This window comes from Rhopalosiphum padi, chromosome 2 (assembly GCF_020882245.1).
Source record: "Rhopalosiphum padi isolate XX-2018 chromosome 2, ASM2088224v1, whole genome shotgun sequence".
NCBI classification, from domain to species: Eukaryota; Metazoa; Arthropoda; class Insecta; order Hemiptera; family Aphididae; genus Rhopalosiphum; species Rhopalosiphum padi.
Genome location: NC_083598.1, coordinates 45,257,073 through 45,273,581, shown reverse-complemented (window position 1 = coordinate 45,273,581; position 16,509 = coordinate 45,257,073). Strand labels below are relative to the sequence as shown.

Below are 16,509 nucleotides of genomic sequence, written 5' to 3'. Positions count from 1 at the left end.
AAACCAAACAAAACATAAATTACAATAACTAAAAAAAACCGTTTTTACTCTTTATAAGCTATTAGAAATCGATGTTTTTAAGATAAGTAGTATTCATTAGACTTAAAATATTCCATTGCTAATCTAAAACAATAACAATGAATAATACTATTAAAAATTTTAGATAGATAAATATAAAGTTATACAATTATTTTATTTTAATTATCGGTCTTCGGAAGAATATTAAGTACTTATACACTCAATATCGTTTTTTACATTTTTTAACATTTTTTAAGCTTGATAAATTATCGATGACGAACATAAAGAGTTTTAATGCAGGAAACAGTTTTTATCTAAATAATGTTTATTATTAGGTATTAGTTTCATAACATCTGTGGTATAAACTGAATTCATTTCAAGTACACTTATGCATTACGATATATGATTTAAATAGTTACAAAGTCATAGTGGTAAATCTAATAAAAATAATAATAACAAATAATCCACAATAAGCGGAAACTGGTTTGTTAGGTACAGATGATAAACAATTAAATACAACTTTATAAAACGTAACTAGCATATTGATTACACTTTTTATTTTGCTTTAACTAATGGTAACTATTGTTCGTTAAGTCATTGCAATTTATTGCCGTTGATGCGTATGGCATAAGTAAGGTTTTAAATTTACGTGTCTAGTTGTACAAGGTTACTAAAACAATTATTAATTAAAAGCTATAACCAAGTTATTATTGTTGTATAATATATAACAATAACAGAAACGTACAAAAAAATATAATAAAATCCAAATAGGTAACTAAATAATAAATACCTAATTAATATATTATTAGGTTAAGATAATTTATTATTATTACGATTAATGTTACGCCACAATAATTGTTTTTATTCTTTATAAAATGTTTCCATTTGGATCTAAACAAATATTGTTAATTCTATCTGAAAAGCATAATATGTTTAAAGATTATACTTAAAAAAAAATTGAATAAAAAGTAATTTAAACTTGTTGTACAATGTACATATTTATTTTATTGATACTAATTGCTAGTAATAATTTTACTAAACAATGCTCAATTATGATTGAAGTATTGATTTAAAAAATATTATGTTATAATATACAATACAACTCTGTATTAGTTTGGATCCAACGGATTCATTGATAAGAAATAATAACGAGTATTATTATGACGCAAATATACGCTATACTCATCCATGTTGAAAAACTGCATAGCTCGCGGAGATATATTTGCCCGACAAAATGTCCACACGAATTCAAAACAACGAATAAAACGCGTCATTGTGATCTACTATATTATATTCGAGTCATTCGAGACTAAGATATTCTCGTTCATTATATAGTAGTATTATAGACAAATAATAATTGGGTATTTTTGTTTAGTTTTTTTTTTTTTTTACCATTACCTATTTCATATCGCTTTGTTATTATTATACGTATATATTTTATAATATTCTCGAATATGAAATAATAATATTTTCAACGTTATACGACGACGACGTGCCGGGTGTAGAGTTATACGTACCTTTATTATATACGTTCTAATCCCAGTAATAGAATGTATTAATCAAGTGCGGTATTAACCCGTGTACCTACGTGATATCCACTCGGTTGAATGTCGATCAACTGTAGGCATAATATCTGCAGACGGTGAACGCTACAACTCTACAATATTATTAATATTACGATATTTAATATAATATACGTATATGAATTCGCGACCCGACGTCGAACATAATATCATATTATAAGACATTATTCGCGTATTTCTCAATCGTAGCAAAACCGTCGAGCGGCCGTCGTGTAGAAAATATCGTTTTTCTTCCTCGGGTAGCGGCGGCCCAAGGTGTCGACACGCGGGTTTTCCGGACCGGCAAACTTGTGGAAGTAGACGAGTTCCGCGACGAAAGCGATTGCGCTCGCGGTCAGTCCGATCGCGAGGCACATGAACGCGATCACCACGTTCTTGAAGGTGAACACTTTGTGCGGGTCTTTGCGATGATGGTAATCGGATATCGGCCGGAACGGTTTCGCGTGCACAAACCAACTGTTGACGATGCCGCTCTCCACGAACGTGGTGATTATCCGGTCCACGACTTGTATGAACGGCACGTCTTTGCGGACCAGGTAGACGATGTGGAACGACCGCGGACACTCGTCCACTATGTGCAACAGCACTTCGTTGTTTTCCACATAGGAGCTGGCGATTTTTTCTACCAGATCGTTTTTCCTACCGATCGCAGCCGAAGTCTTGACGTGGCCGCGACGCGATACGACGATATTGCCATGAAAGAAAATAACGATAAAAAAAACACATAATATTATTATATAACGCATGAGATAGTGTTCAAAAATTGTCATATATAGAGAGATATCAGCAGATATAATATTATTTCTGGTAGTGGCCACTCGTCGTCACAAAATCAAGGTTAACCGTTAACAAACGTTGGAAAAAAAATTCGTCTATTCGACAATATCATAATATATTGGCGACCCCATCGACAATTAAAATACATCGGATAACTATACATTCGTTCGGAAACAAGACACTGTTATTTGTAAACATATAACGTCTTAAATTGTCAAATTATGCATATTTTATTATTATATAATACGTCAATAAATTTGTCTGCAATGCAAATAATTGCACACGTCTGCGTCACATCACACATAATATGTTGCAATGCCATACGTACATATGATAATAATATATTATAATACGACCTATTATAGTTTTGTTTTACAGAAAGGTTCATTTGCATATTGTTATATCAAACGAAAATAATAAATTACCGCCGATCGGCCATTACGCGATCCTATCGTTATTGTTATTTTATAGTATATACAGTTTACTTTCCAATTTCAGAATACATTTCATTCAACATAATATTATACAACATTTCATTTTAAAAGCCACATTATCGAAAAATCCGTTTATAAGATTTAAGAATATTTAATGGGTTTTATTGAAAGCGAAATACGTAACCCACTAAAATCTACGTCATCTTATTGACCTTTTGGTATATAAATATATTCAAAATCTTATCTTATTAAGTCAAGCATATACACTCACATCAATACATTTTTATTTCATAAAATACCTAGTTACTCAATGCGTTTGTTTTATTGATTTTTTCTCAACTCAACTATTCAAAATGAATAAATCTTTTATTTTTAGAAACTTTGAAAAATTGTTTATTCTTAAATTCTTATATCATTTAAATTTTTTTTTTTTTAGTGACTCGTTTTATTATAAAATGTATAATAACAATATTATAACTATAGTTTGTACTTAAAATGTTATTTCTACACTATAGTGTGTCCTAAAAGTTCCGCATCACTTTCAGTATCTCCGTGGGAAATCAATATATATTTTTATAGTAATACCTTAGTATGTAAATACTAATTGAGTGGCATAAAATTCGATTAAAAAAAAAAAAAAATTAAAAAAATCAAAATAATTTTTCATGCAATTAAGTTTTTTTTAAATTTATAAGATACTCATTTCGTTGATAATGTATTAAAAAAAAAAAAAAAAAATACTAAAGTTGAATAAAAATTAACCAAGTTAAAGCCAATTATGTTTTTGAATAATAATAATATTACCTAGAAAAATACAGATTTCACGATTTAATCAATCTTGATTGGAACACAGATATTTTTTATAATAATCTGTAAATATCTAATTATTAGTAAAGGTTTCAGTTAAGATTAAAAAATTTCAATTTTCATAACCGCTTTTTTGTATGTCAATTCCCAATATTAGAAAAAAAATAGTAATAATTTTTTAACATTTCATTGTTTCAGCCTGATAATTTATACATACCTAATTTATTATAGTTTTGATTAGAAAATAAATAACAATACCTATCTGTGTCTTATCCTAAAAATCGAAATGGGTTATCTATTTTTAAGTATTTTAATTGTCGTGAAATGAACTTAAAATTTCGAACTGGGAATAAAAATTTAAAATATTTACTGTATTGAATATTGAATTTAAAACCGACTATAACAATATATAAATTTCATGACGTGAACGGACTCCGTTAATAATAATACGTATATTATGTCAAAATGATTACCCGTTTGTTCGCCACTACGCCGAGTATGTCAATGGACTTATTATTGATAATTGAAAATCGATCTGACATTTTCACGTACACCGGTCTTTCGTCGGACACGAACAGCAATATGAGGTTGTTAGAAGCCGACACTACCGGCATGCCGGTGTCGTACAGTTCTTGCACGGTGGCGACGTCCCGTTCGTATTTCGGATAGCTCAGATACTTGACCATGACCGCTTGCAGACTGGTAGCCATGATGAACCCAAACAGAACGGTGGACACGACCATTAGACGTTCGGAAATGTTGTTCGGCACTCGATTGAGCGGCACCATTAAGAAAACTCTGAACAAGTTTATGGCCAGAAGTGTAAGCGAGTACGATGTATTTGTCGTGCGCCGTATGAGAATCCACGCACTCAGAGCTACGACAAACGAACCGGCCAAACAGTACCAAAGCCGCACGTCGAACGCCGTAAATATCGCGCGCCATTGACTCATCTGTTGCGCCTTGGGCACGACGAAACACAGCTCATCGAACATCACCGGTGTCGTGTATTGGATCGTGTTGTTGGATTCGTATGCCTTGAATAAATAAATTGAAAAATAAATTCAACGGGTGTGAATATAATATATGGGTGGTCACGAAAAAAAAAATTCAATAACAATTAGGTAAATAGTAACACGATTACACGAATAATAAAGTAATTGTTTTCTCACCACGTTTATGTTGATTACCTATAATTATTATCTTTTTAAATATATTTATATAGAGTGATGAGGTGAGAAATTCTTTATAATTTGTTGGAAACACGCTCTTTATATAGTTTTTCAAGTCCACCAAGTACTTATAGTTAAACGTTTCATTAGCTTTTACATAGACTCCGATTAAATAGTTTTCGAGAATGTAAATAGGAGTAAAATGTAGCTGGTACCTATATATAAAGGTACCGGGTAAAATACTGGTATTTCCGTATAAGTTTAGGATAGTTTGTAGTTTCAAAAATTCTCAAACTCTGTGTAAAATGTAACACTTATATTTTTAACGTTGATTTTATACCTGACCAGTGACTATTATTTTGGTTTTTTTATTAGTATATTAGAAGTACAAATTACATACTGCAGTCAATGATACGGTGGCTGTAATTGTACTTAAAATGTAATTTATGTAATTTGTACTTCTAATATACTAATAAAAAAACCAAAGTAATACCACAATAACCCATCATAAGGTCACACTCAATCTATTACGCATATAATATTATTATACATATAGTTAAAGTATTGACTTTTGTATTGATGTAATAATTTATCTAACCGGGTATATGATTCAAATTTTAAATAATAATTATTCAATAACACATTGAAAAGAAGCGTTATTATGATAGCTGGTAGTCCGATGATAAATAAATCAACTGCTTATTATAACTGTGCTAACAAAAGTACATTAAAGTTTTAGTTTTAAATCAAGATTTTGAAGAAAAAAATATACTTCTATAAATCGAATTATTTTATAAAATACAGTAGAGAATAGAGATGTTCTATGATATTAAATAATAACGAAGGGACAGACTCCGACGGCTCCGCATATAGGTTCTACGTGAAAATGTGAGTCTTTCTATAGTTCTAGGACAACGTAAGGCTTAACTGATCTAGTTCACGGTCTCGCGGGTATATAATAAATTAATAATGGCGAATTTACACTTCGCCGCTATAAACATAATTCGTGATTTCCGAAAAACAATTAGTTTATACCATAATTTATTACACGTATATTATACGAACTAGCTTAAGAGTACAATTTTGTCTTCCTGAAGTTATTATTTAGTCGATCAATATATAAACATTTGAATCATTTCGTAACAATAAAGAATCAACAAAAATTTTAAAATAATTTTTTTTTTCGAAAATCATGTGATGGTTCACGCTATAACTGTGCAGTCATCAATTTGTGCAGTGTGATGTGTGAATTCGGCTTTAAGAAGATGCTACACTTGCAGGATGTGTCGTCTCCGTCTTACAAACATCAACAATTTTCAAACAACATTTTCTGCGCAATCGGCTTTAATATTAGAGTGAATTTTTTACCTATATAAAACTCAACGGTAAGCATATTATATTATATAGGTTTTTATTGATATTCTTACATTTAAATTCGATTATATTATGATATGTGAATTCACTTTAATGTTAATTCACAATTTAATATTATTATAAATGTAACGACACGAAATTGGTTCTACTGAACGAAAATTTGTCATATTGACATATATTTGTCATCGTTTGATATGATATCGTCGTGTTATGATATATATATAAGTCCGTTAGACAACACTATACGTCATAGTGGCGGGGTGTATAGTCCTCTTAACACGAGTGCAGGTGCAATGCATCACGATGGCGAAATAATTACGTCGAGAAAGACTCCGTTGAACGCCATGTCCACCTTGTTGTACACCAAATCGCCCAACAGGCCGGTGTACGTGAAATTGGAGTCGGGACCGGAATCGTTGGCGGCCGCGGCATTGGTCTCGGAGCCCACCGACTCGGAGTTGGCCTCGGCCCAGCCGTACTTGCCGCCGTCGCTGGGCTCGCTGTAGATGGGCGTGAAGTTCATGTGCTTGGCCAGCGTGGCCGCGACGATGCCGTCCATTCCGCCGTACGAGCCGTCCGGCAGCTTGACCGCCTTGAGCCGCGTGGGAAACATGCATATGCGGACCCGGTGACCGTTCAGGTCGGTCATCCTCAGACGGGCGACCGCGCGCAGCACGGCCGCGTCCACCGGCCGCTCGGTGACCGAGTCCCGGAACGGATTGTACGTGTACGCGACAGCGTACGCGATCACCACCACGTTGGCCACCCACTTCTTTTGCCAGGCGGTCTGGAACAGCGTCTTGATCGCTGACCGGACGATCACGCCCTGCCGGATCAGCCACACGACGTAGTGCGACTTTTGGTCCCACGCGGCCGCCACCGCGCCGCCGTCGATCAATCCGAGCACCTCGTCCACCGGCCGCCCGTCGACGATCACCAGCACCGTCCGGCCGCCGCCGCCGTCTGCACCTCGCGCCTCGTCCGGCCCGCGGTTCGCCGCCGGCGCGTGCATCAGTACGGCCGTGCCGACCATTTCGTGCACGGATCTCAGGAACCCGGCGGGCGTCGGTCCCAACGCGACCACGGACAGCGCGAACGGCTGTTGGGCCAAGTCGACGGCGGTCATCCGGCACACGTCGATCACGGTCGGCCCGTCGCGGCGATACGCCACCGGCCAGCTGTCGTCCACGGGCGGCAGGCGGCCGACGACCGCGGTGGCTGTCAGCAGCGCGACGGCTCCGCACAGTGATCGGAGGGCGACGTCGGTCATGACGATACTGGAGCGCGACGACGATAGTGACCGCGATCGCGATCCAAACGCATACACGAGCGTATAATATAATAATATGACCCGCGGCCGCGTCGTCGTCGTCGCATTATAATAATATATAATATGAATGTCGCACGATAATATAAAACGCAATTATTATCATTATTATTGTTTTGAGATTGTCAAACACTTGTCGCGGCCGCTGCCGATAACGTCTACCGTCGGGTTAGGGAGTTCGGCCCGTTAGGAAAACGACAATGTACACGTCATTATAATAATACCTATGCCGCACGCGATGCAACGTTGTGATATTTCGTAAATTGTTTTGTACGGCTCTACCACGCGAATCAGCGCCGCCGTCGTTCACCGTTTTCAAAATGTCGTAATAATAATAATAATAATGACACTAAAACGTCTCTACGGCGACGATGAATTATTCATATAGTTTGCGCGATAACTGTATACTGCGGAAACGTGGCGGCCACACGACTACGGCAATCGGTTTTGATTTGACGTTTCGTTTCGAACGGGTACTGTGCTGGGCGGCGCGCCGTGTTGTAACGCGTATAATGATGCATTATTTTATGCATCGACTACGGTATTATAGTCATTAAATTTGCAGAAGACGCGCGCAATCGGATCTGAAGGATTTCACGAACGTTTTACCGCCGAACATATTATATATAAGAAACACGCCCCCGCGGTCGTACAGATGTCGTCGATTTCGTTAAAATTCAATATGTACAACGCGCACGATCATATAAAATAATTACTATACGCGAACATCACGTATTGCCACAATTCTACAAAAAACCCTAAAATAATTCAAAAGCGATTGTGCGTGATTTAACTGTGGTAAATAATTTCACTTGCAGATACTCTATAATACTGCAGCAGCTGCCATCATTATAATATTATGTAGTTTCGATATCATTAGAATTTTAATGCAATGAGATAAATGCGATAATATTACTATTTACTGCAGGTATAAAGTTGATCGAAAAAATAAAAGAAATACGGACTTATTTACGATATGCACTGGCCGGATAAACCACGAATTTAGGAGCGCGAGGTATTTTTTATTTTTATATTATTACCCAGTAAAATATAAAATAACAATGTTTTTATGGTTATAATTTTATAAAATACACAGGTAATGTCTTTTAATTTATTTTGATTAAATACAATATAAGTGGTAAATGGTACTTAATTAATATGAAGATATTATATTGTATCCATATCCAAATCTACGTAGTTCTCGTATAATACCTATTTTTCTTCCTACAAACTGTACAGGCGCATCGATAGTCAATATTTAAAAGTTAAAATATATTATAAAAACCATAATGCATAAAATATAATACGTATGAATTATGAAGGTAATATTAATATGTATAATTATTATTTAATAGTTGTTATTATTGGTATGAATGACAAAAGCTATTTTTAACTTCCAAGATCCCAATTTTAAAATAATTTAACTATTAAATATATAACGCTTTAACATTATATATGTATCATACTGTAATATACATACCTACTATATACATAATATGTATAAAATACATGTATTTACTATAATGAAGAAAAAGTATCCAAACAATTAAAAAAATTGGCCTGCTTAAATGCTGGAACCTCTATTAATTAACAAATCTGAAATATGCCACTAAGTTCTCGTACTGTTGTTTAATTGAAATTATATATGGTCATACGGTTTTATTATGTACCTATTCTTTTAAAAAATAAAATAAATCCTTTTTTGTATTGGTTTATTTTTTGTAAGATAATATCAAATGAGTTAAAAATATAGTTTTATTATTTATTCCATGTTAAAATAACGATGGGTTTTTGTCATTTAATTCAAAAATGTAAAAAGTTTGTATAATCAATGTATAAACACAAATTGATATTAAAAACATTTAAAACAAATGTCTAGTGAAATAAGGGCACCAACATATTCATAGGCCATAGATCATTAGGACGTCCTGATCTAGACTAGTCTATGTAAGACTTATGTATAATGATCTATATTAACTAGTTAAATGTAGTATTAGGTTCATCAAATTACGAGGAACATGAAAATATAAATTAGATCGAAAAGGACAAATTAAGTACATTTGTAAATCTATTATCAGCTGATGATGTATAATATTTAAATTGTCCAGCGTATAACAAATTTAAGAAACTTGCGCTTGCAATTTGTAGATCTGTAACTATATAATAAACATTTAAATGACATATGATAACGAACTGAGATTAGTTACACACAATATCATAACATTATTTTCGACTCAATTTGAATTTACAACCAATCATTATAATATGTATATATATTTTATCATTTTTATTTAAGTTAAAGTGATTAAATTTGAAAAGTTCTTTCATATATTTATGTTTTAATTAATAGGGCACAGGAACCTATAAAAAGAAAATTAAAAAAAAAATATTAATCTGTTTGAAGTGTGCCTGGTTTTAACTTTTAAGCATATCTTAAAATTTGAATATAATGTTAATAATGTACACACCGTCATTATCAATTAAAAAGTTTAAAAATGTATGATTAAAACTAAACCATGTTTTTTTTATTAGCTTTCAGTACATAAAACCTTGTTTATTTAAGCTAGAATATGAGTTATTTAAATTGTAAATAGGTACGTTTATTTTTATATATTAAAAAGTTGAAAATTAAATGTTTATTTTTTATATAGGAGTCAATATTGATTTATAATATTTAATAAATTTTTGATGTATGTCCAACCTTATAAGAGCAAAAATATATTGTTTAATTAATTGCATTGAATAACAGTTTATATCAATATTACTTACATAGTAGTACAATATTAATAAGTAACACTTTTGAAATATTAATAACGTAATACATATTTGTCTGTAAAAGGAATCAGTATAATATAGTGTTTGCTGTTCATATTAAATATTAATACATTACAAATAATTGTTAAATAAGTACCATCTATATTACTGTGCGTACGAGAATAACTATATTTATTATTATTCTTAAAGTTGCCAAAGCAACTGTTTGATAAATGTTTAATATTCATTATAATATACAATAACGAACTATACGAAGTATTTATGTACAGGGACAATACTAATATTTCCATAGTCAAATACTCAAATATTAATCAAACAAGTTTACTAATTACAACTGTAACACCACAAAGTAATTTGTAATAATAACGAATTACATAACCACTAATATTTTAGCTTAGCGTTTTAAGGAACGTTGCTATCGCTTGCCTGAAATGCTTTAATTTCGAAAATAAACATTTTAGGTTTAAATACCTAGTTACTAGCCTAATATACAAACATGAAAATTAACATGTATTATAACTAACTTTTAATCTAATAATCTTTAGTATGAAACAGTGACTAGTTTTTATGGTTAATAAACTAATTATTTATTTATACCTAGTAACCAGTAGGTATAATATGAAAAATTAATAAAGTATCACTATGAATACGGGTAAAATATCTATAGTTCTTATATTTAGCTATTTTTTCGATTCTCGCCACGACTGTAAATATTTTATTTGGAATATGGTATAGCTTATGTGGATATGTTCAAATCAAAATGATATATTTATATCGGTGCACATGAATTTTGTTCTGATATCCCTTTTCCACATGAATTGCGATCCAACGATATTTAACCACTACATGAATTGCGTCGTAAAAACATTATTTTTCTTCCCATTTTATACAGACTTAGGACTGTCAATAGCAAATTATTACTATCGGTAGGTTAAAAAGTAACGATTTTTTTTTTGTTGTTATACAATTAGAAGTAAGTAAATTAAATTAGTTAGTCTAAATTATAGGAATGTAATAGGTATAATAATTACAAAAAAAGATGTAAATATAAAATTAAAAAATTAAAAGACTGATAATAACTTGATCGATACTTTTTAATATAATCGAGATGGGTTAGTTGGTTATTTTTATATATTGCCATATCTTGATATGGAACTTTGATAAAATATAATTTTCGGATTGTATGGATATCGTGTAGTCGTTTAGATTAAGCAGGACGTAATTCGTATGCGGTCATTTATATATCTAAATTAAACCGTAGGTACCTTTCTATTATAGTTAATTAATATTACGAAACATTAATAATACGTGTATCATATCTAATAATTCATAAATACAGGATAATCATTCATATTTACCCAGATTATTCCTTTATTAATGTATTTACCTATTAAAATAATTGTTTATTTTTAAGTATCCATATTATATGAGCAATTATAAAATAATACTTAAATTTTACTAAACAACTAAATACGACTAAATAATTTAAGGATTGTTCTAAGGTAATAATAACTGCTTATTTGCAAATGATAATCATTTCTTTTTTTCCTGTGAATCGTTAAACACATTATTTTGTTTGAACATTTTGATGAACTGAAATCGTACCAGCTAATAGTTTTTGAATTATTTAACTTGGTGTACTAAGTACAGGTCTACGGTTATAGGTTTGAAAGTTATGTAAGGGTTTGAAAATCATAGGAATTAATATTAATCGATCAACATTAAATTTTATATTTTGTAAAAATTTTAAGAGTATAAATAATACACTATGACGTATAATATATATATATTATGTACATTATGTACCTATGTATTATAATATGTAATATATTAAATATGTATGTATATGTATATATTTTTATTTTAGTATAATTCAATTTTAATTCAATAATAAAAATAGATAATACATAAATCAACTTATAATATATATATACATAAATAAACAGTATAAACAATGAGGAGAGAGAAACTATTTGTCAGTTTTCTATAATTATTATATGATTTTACAATATATATTTTTAGTCGACGAGTAGAATTAATTTTATGCTTGATGATATTAATGCATTTGTTTGGGTTTTTAACTTTGAATACAATGATCTGTACTTGTGGTGTTTGGTAGCTAATTGGTTGGCCGATTTAATGTTTAGATCCACATGCAGGATCTAGATACCTAGGTACAATTACAGTGTAGAAGTTACTATATTTTGGAGAGTTACTACTGAGTAACTTGTATAATATGAACTTGAGATGGTTTTAATCAGTGCCAACCTTTGATCGTATATTTTTCCCATATAAGTCATACAAGAAATTTATATTTAATAAGTTTAGAACGGATTAGGAGTTTAAGATTTTATAATTGAGTATAGTAAATATAATCTGCTATTTAGAATTTTTGTTTTTGACTTAAGACGGGAGTTCACAGTCTGTCTTTTATCAAGTGTAAAATAAAGATATTTTACATTGGAAAAATTTGGGATTGGAATAATTTGAAATTGAAGAGATAGAAGGTTAATTTTTTTTTAAGTAAATGGAATGTTTATTTTGATATACCTTTAACCAAATGTTGATTAAATTTAAGTAACTTTGTAGTCGGCTAGGTGTTTCTTCTTGGTTGTTACTGGCACAAAATATTTTAATGTCATCTATGTAAGTAGTCATAATGGTATTAGTTGTCTTGGATATATATCTGCTGTATACATGTTAAATCGGTGTAGTGAGAAATTACTTTCTTGCAGGGATAGCAAGTTTTTTGCTGGCAGAAATTGTTTCAGATTAAAATACCTGTGGTACATCCAAAAATATACTTGGACCTTAAATTGTTTTTTTTTTTTCAAAGTAGGATATTATTTAATCAATTAGTCTATGTATTTTTTACACACTGGAATGTTTAGATCTGAAAATCTCATATAATTCTTATTATAATAATTTTTCCAGAGCTTAGCAAGAGTCAGAATTAAGCAGATTAAATATTATATTTGTTTTATAGTTAAAATACTAATTTTAAGAGCAATATTATTATATTTAGTATATTATAATATACATTTCAAAAACTCAGAGATTACTTGTTTAAATTTCAATTTAGATAAATCAAACTTTAAAAAAAAAAATCATCTGATTCTTAATTATCAGCAAAAAAGATTGGTTTACAAAAATAAGTTTATGTATAAAAACTCTAAATAATTAAAAACATAATTCTTATAAAGTGTACTAAAAATTTCAACAAATCAAAATTTGAATAAATGTATTATTAACTCGAAAGTGAACATGATTGGTGAATCACTCTGTATAGTGTATACAATATTGAATTGTTCAATAACGAAATAAACAATCCTTAATGAAATAATTAAATGTAATTTACTTTTCATATGACATTTAAAAAATATAAATAACTCAGTAATCATAACTGTATAACAATGCTTAATGCTGGATAAATATGAATTGATCTGAATTCGGTTGTTGAATTGTAAAATGGTGTTTCAAAAAACGTTAATTATGTAACAAAATATAAATTTAATTATTATTATTAAGAAAAAAATAAGTGTCTGAAAGTTTTAACATTTTTAGTTTACAAAAATTATAAAAACTTTTAACTACATATATTTATACTATTCTAAGTGTACTGAATAATATTTTTAAATAAGCCAATTCAGATAATTCTTATTGTAATCATAACATAACTTTTAATTAGCTTGACTTATATTATTATTTATAAATATATAGCTATTAAAATGTAAGGTACCTAGTATATTTTATTTCATTCGAAATGTGTGATAATTCTATATATATATATATATTAAAAACATAACAGATGTTTGAACATAAGTATTTAACGTATAGAGGACTAGCTAGTTACTTTTAAAGTTTCTGAACTTGAAGTATTCCAATGAAATTATGAAAAATATATATATTTATACATATCCTGATACAGATTAAATTAGTTACATATCAGTTACCAATTTTGGGTCTCTATTATTCGTTTTGATATTTGTCACTAAAATATAATACATGCAGTTAAGGTGTGTAATTTATATAGCAGGCATATTGCGATACCTACCTAATGAGTATTTACATATTTGCTCTTTATTAGTAACTACGGCTCATATTAATAACAACTATAACTAATAAATAATAACACTACTGTAATTTTATAAATATATTATAATTCAAATAATTATTATTAAAAATATTAAGTATCAAATAAGTATTAAATAATAACTATGAATTATAACATGATTTTTTTTATTTTTATTTATTTTTATTTCTTACATTTCTTACATAAATGAGATTTTAAATCCTAAGTACTAAAGTTCAAACTTATAATGACAATTTAAAATATATGTATTTTGTATATTTAACAACATTAATGGTTAAGTACCAATTATTCTTTAACAGTTATGGAATTTATTAAAATTTTACTAAAATTAGCTTTTATATATTTTACACATTTACTCTAAAAAATTACTCAATATTTTAATATAAAATGTTTATAATTTTTTTTTGATTAAAAGAACAATAGTTAGACAACTCTAAGAAATTTAATTTATTATTTTCATGTAGTTTTCTCTTAAGTTGGCTACTTTTATTTGCTTATTAAGAACACACTTAGATGTTATTTAGTATGTAGCGATAGCCATATTGATAAAGGTACTTGGGTGAATAAATTAAAATTTGAAGTTCAGGATAATGAAACTCAAATTAATAAACATCTTAAAATACAGATTTCTTAAAAATGAAAATAATAAAACAGTATAATGTTGAATATTTTAGCTAACATTATTTAATTACGTGCAATTTATTCTTCATTTGTTATCATAATGAACAAGCTAACAAAAATTTTAATTTGAATGTTTTGTTATATAAATCTCCAAAACATACAAGAAACAATTTAACAACAACTTTAAATTAAATTTTCTTTGTTTTCATTTTACCTGTATTTCGAAACAACCCTTCAAATAATTTGTTTTGTAAACAGTTCAAATACGATTATTAAATTGTCGTTCTAAAACGGATCAACCTTGTTGCTTATGGTAAAGAAAATACTTAACCTATAAAAATTCTGGGATAGGTCACCGTAGAAAATATCACGCAACTTAGAATTACTTTTATTTTGTTAGTTATTTTACAATTTAACATATATACTTTGACACTTTGTTGTAGATTGATCGATTGATGTATCTTGTGTGGAATATAGTAAAAGACAAATTTTAGTTTAATAAAAATAATATTTTGTACGAGTGTAATATATAAAAGTGAGTAAAATAGTAAATTAATATTTTGTGAGGTATCTCCGTACTACTCTATTCCACAAACCTTAAGTATTTATAACTCATAAACTAGTCGTTTGAATTTCGATTTATATATATCCTATATATTGAAATACTCCGAAAAATTCTTTGCTTCAGAATACGAAAAATGTGTGTTGTCATTCAAAAAGTAAAAATCTTTAAAAAATTTAAATGATAAAAAAAATTTTTTTTTTTAATTTTGTTTTCTCGACTAGAATTTAAGTAAAAAAATAATTTAAAAAACTTAAATAAATTTTTAAACAATGAATATTGTTCGATAAATGAATCACTCTGTAATTATGACGTATTTTAATATTATGTGTTATTTCTGCAGTAGAAACAATATTATGTAATGTACAATTTGTAGGGATTCTCTGCGAGATATAAATTAAAATATTAAATAGCATATTATAATTTATAGTAGTGGTTACTGATTGATATTTTTAAAAAGACCCTCTAGTGTAGAACAATGTGATCAACATATTTTTAAATCATTAAAAAAGTACAAATCATTAGTGATTTTGTAACTAATTTAACCTTCGTTAAGAGTATTGAGATATTTGATACGATTAAAGTATAATTATCCTTGGATTTGCTATTATCCATTTTGATAATTTATTATATTACATATATATATACGTATCAGGAATACCTAACCTACTCGATGATAAAATTTAAATTATTGAAAATACTAATATATAATATTTCAGTGATATTATATTACTGTAATAGATATATATGATATACTTACATGATAATAATATACTACTTCAATTCAATATTTCATTATAATTCAAATAACCCTTAGTCATAGTATTTAAATGTTTTACCTAATACGGTGATCATAGTGTTTTTTAAAAATGATAATTGATGAATGTGTTGTGTAGATTTTAAATTGTAAATATAATAAACTAAAGAGTAAGTAGTAACTATTAAGTTAATACAATTTATTATAAA

General features: G+C 29.4%; 1 protein-coding gene across 1 annotated transcript; it reads right to left on the bottom strand.

Moving 5' to 3' along the window:
- Positions 1-1,069: 1,069 nt before the first annotated feature.
- LOC132921300 (uncharacterized) lies at positions 1,070-7,435 on the bottom strand. The gene is made up of 3 exons (XM_060984256.1): positions 6,485-7,435; positions 4,093-4,656; positions 1,070-2,260 (listed from the first exon to the last, which is right to left on the bottom strand). Exons 1-3 carry the CDS (start codon positions 7,433-7,435, stop codon positions 1,781-1,783), a joined length of 1,995 nt encoding a protein of 664 aa, XP_060840239.1. The 3' UTR covers positions 1,070-1,780.
- Between the last annotated feature and the right edge of the window lie 9,074 nt (positions 7,436-16,509).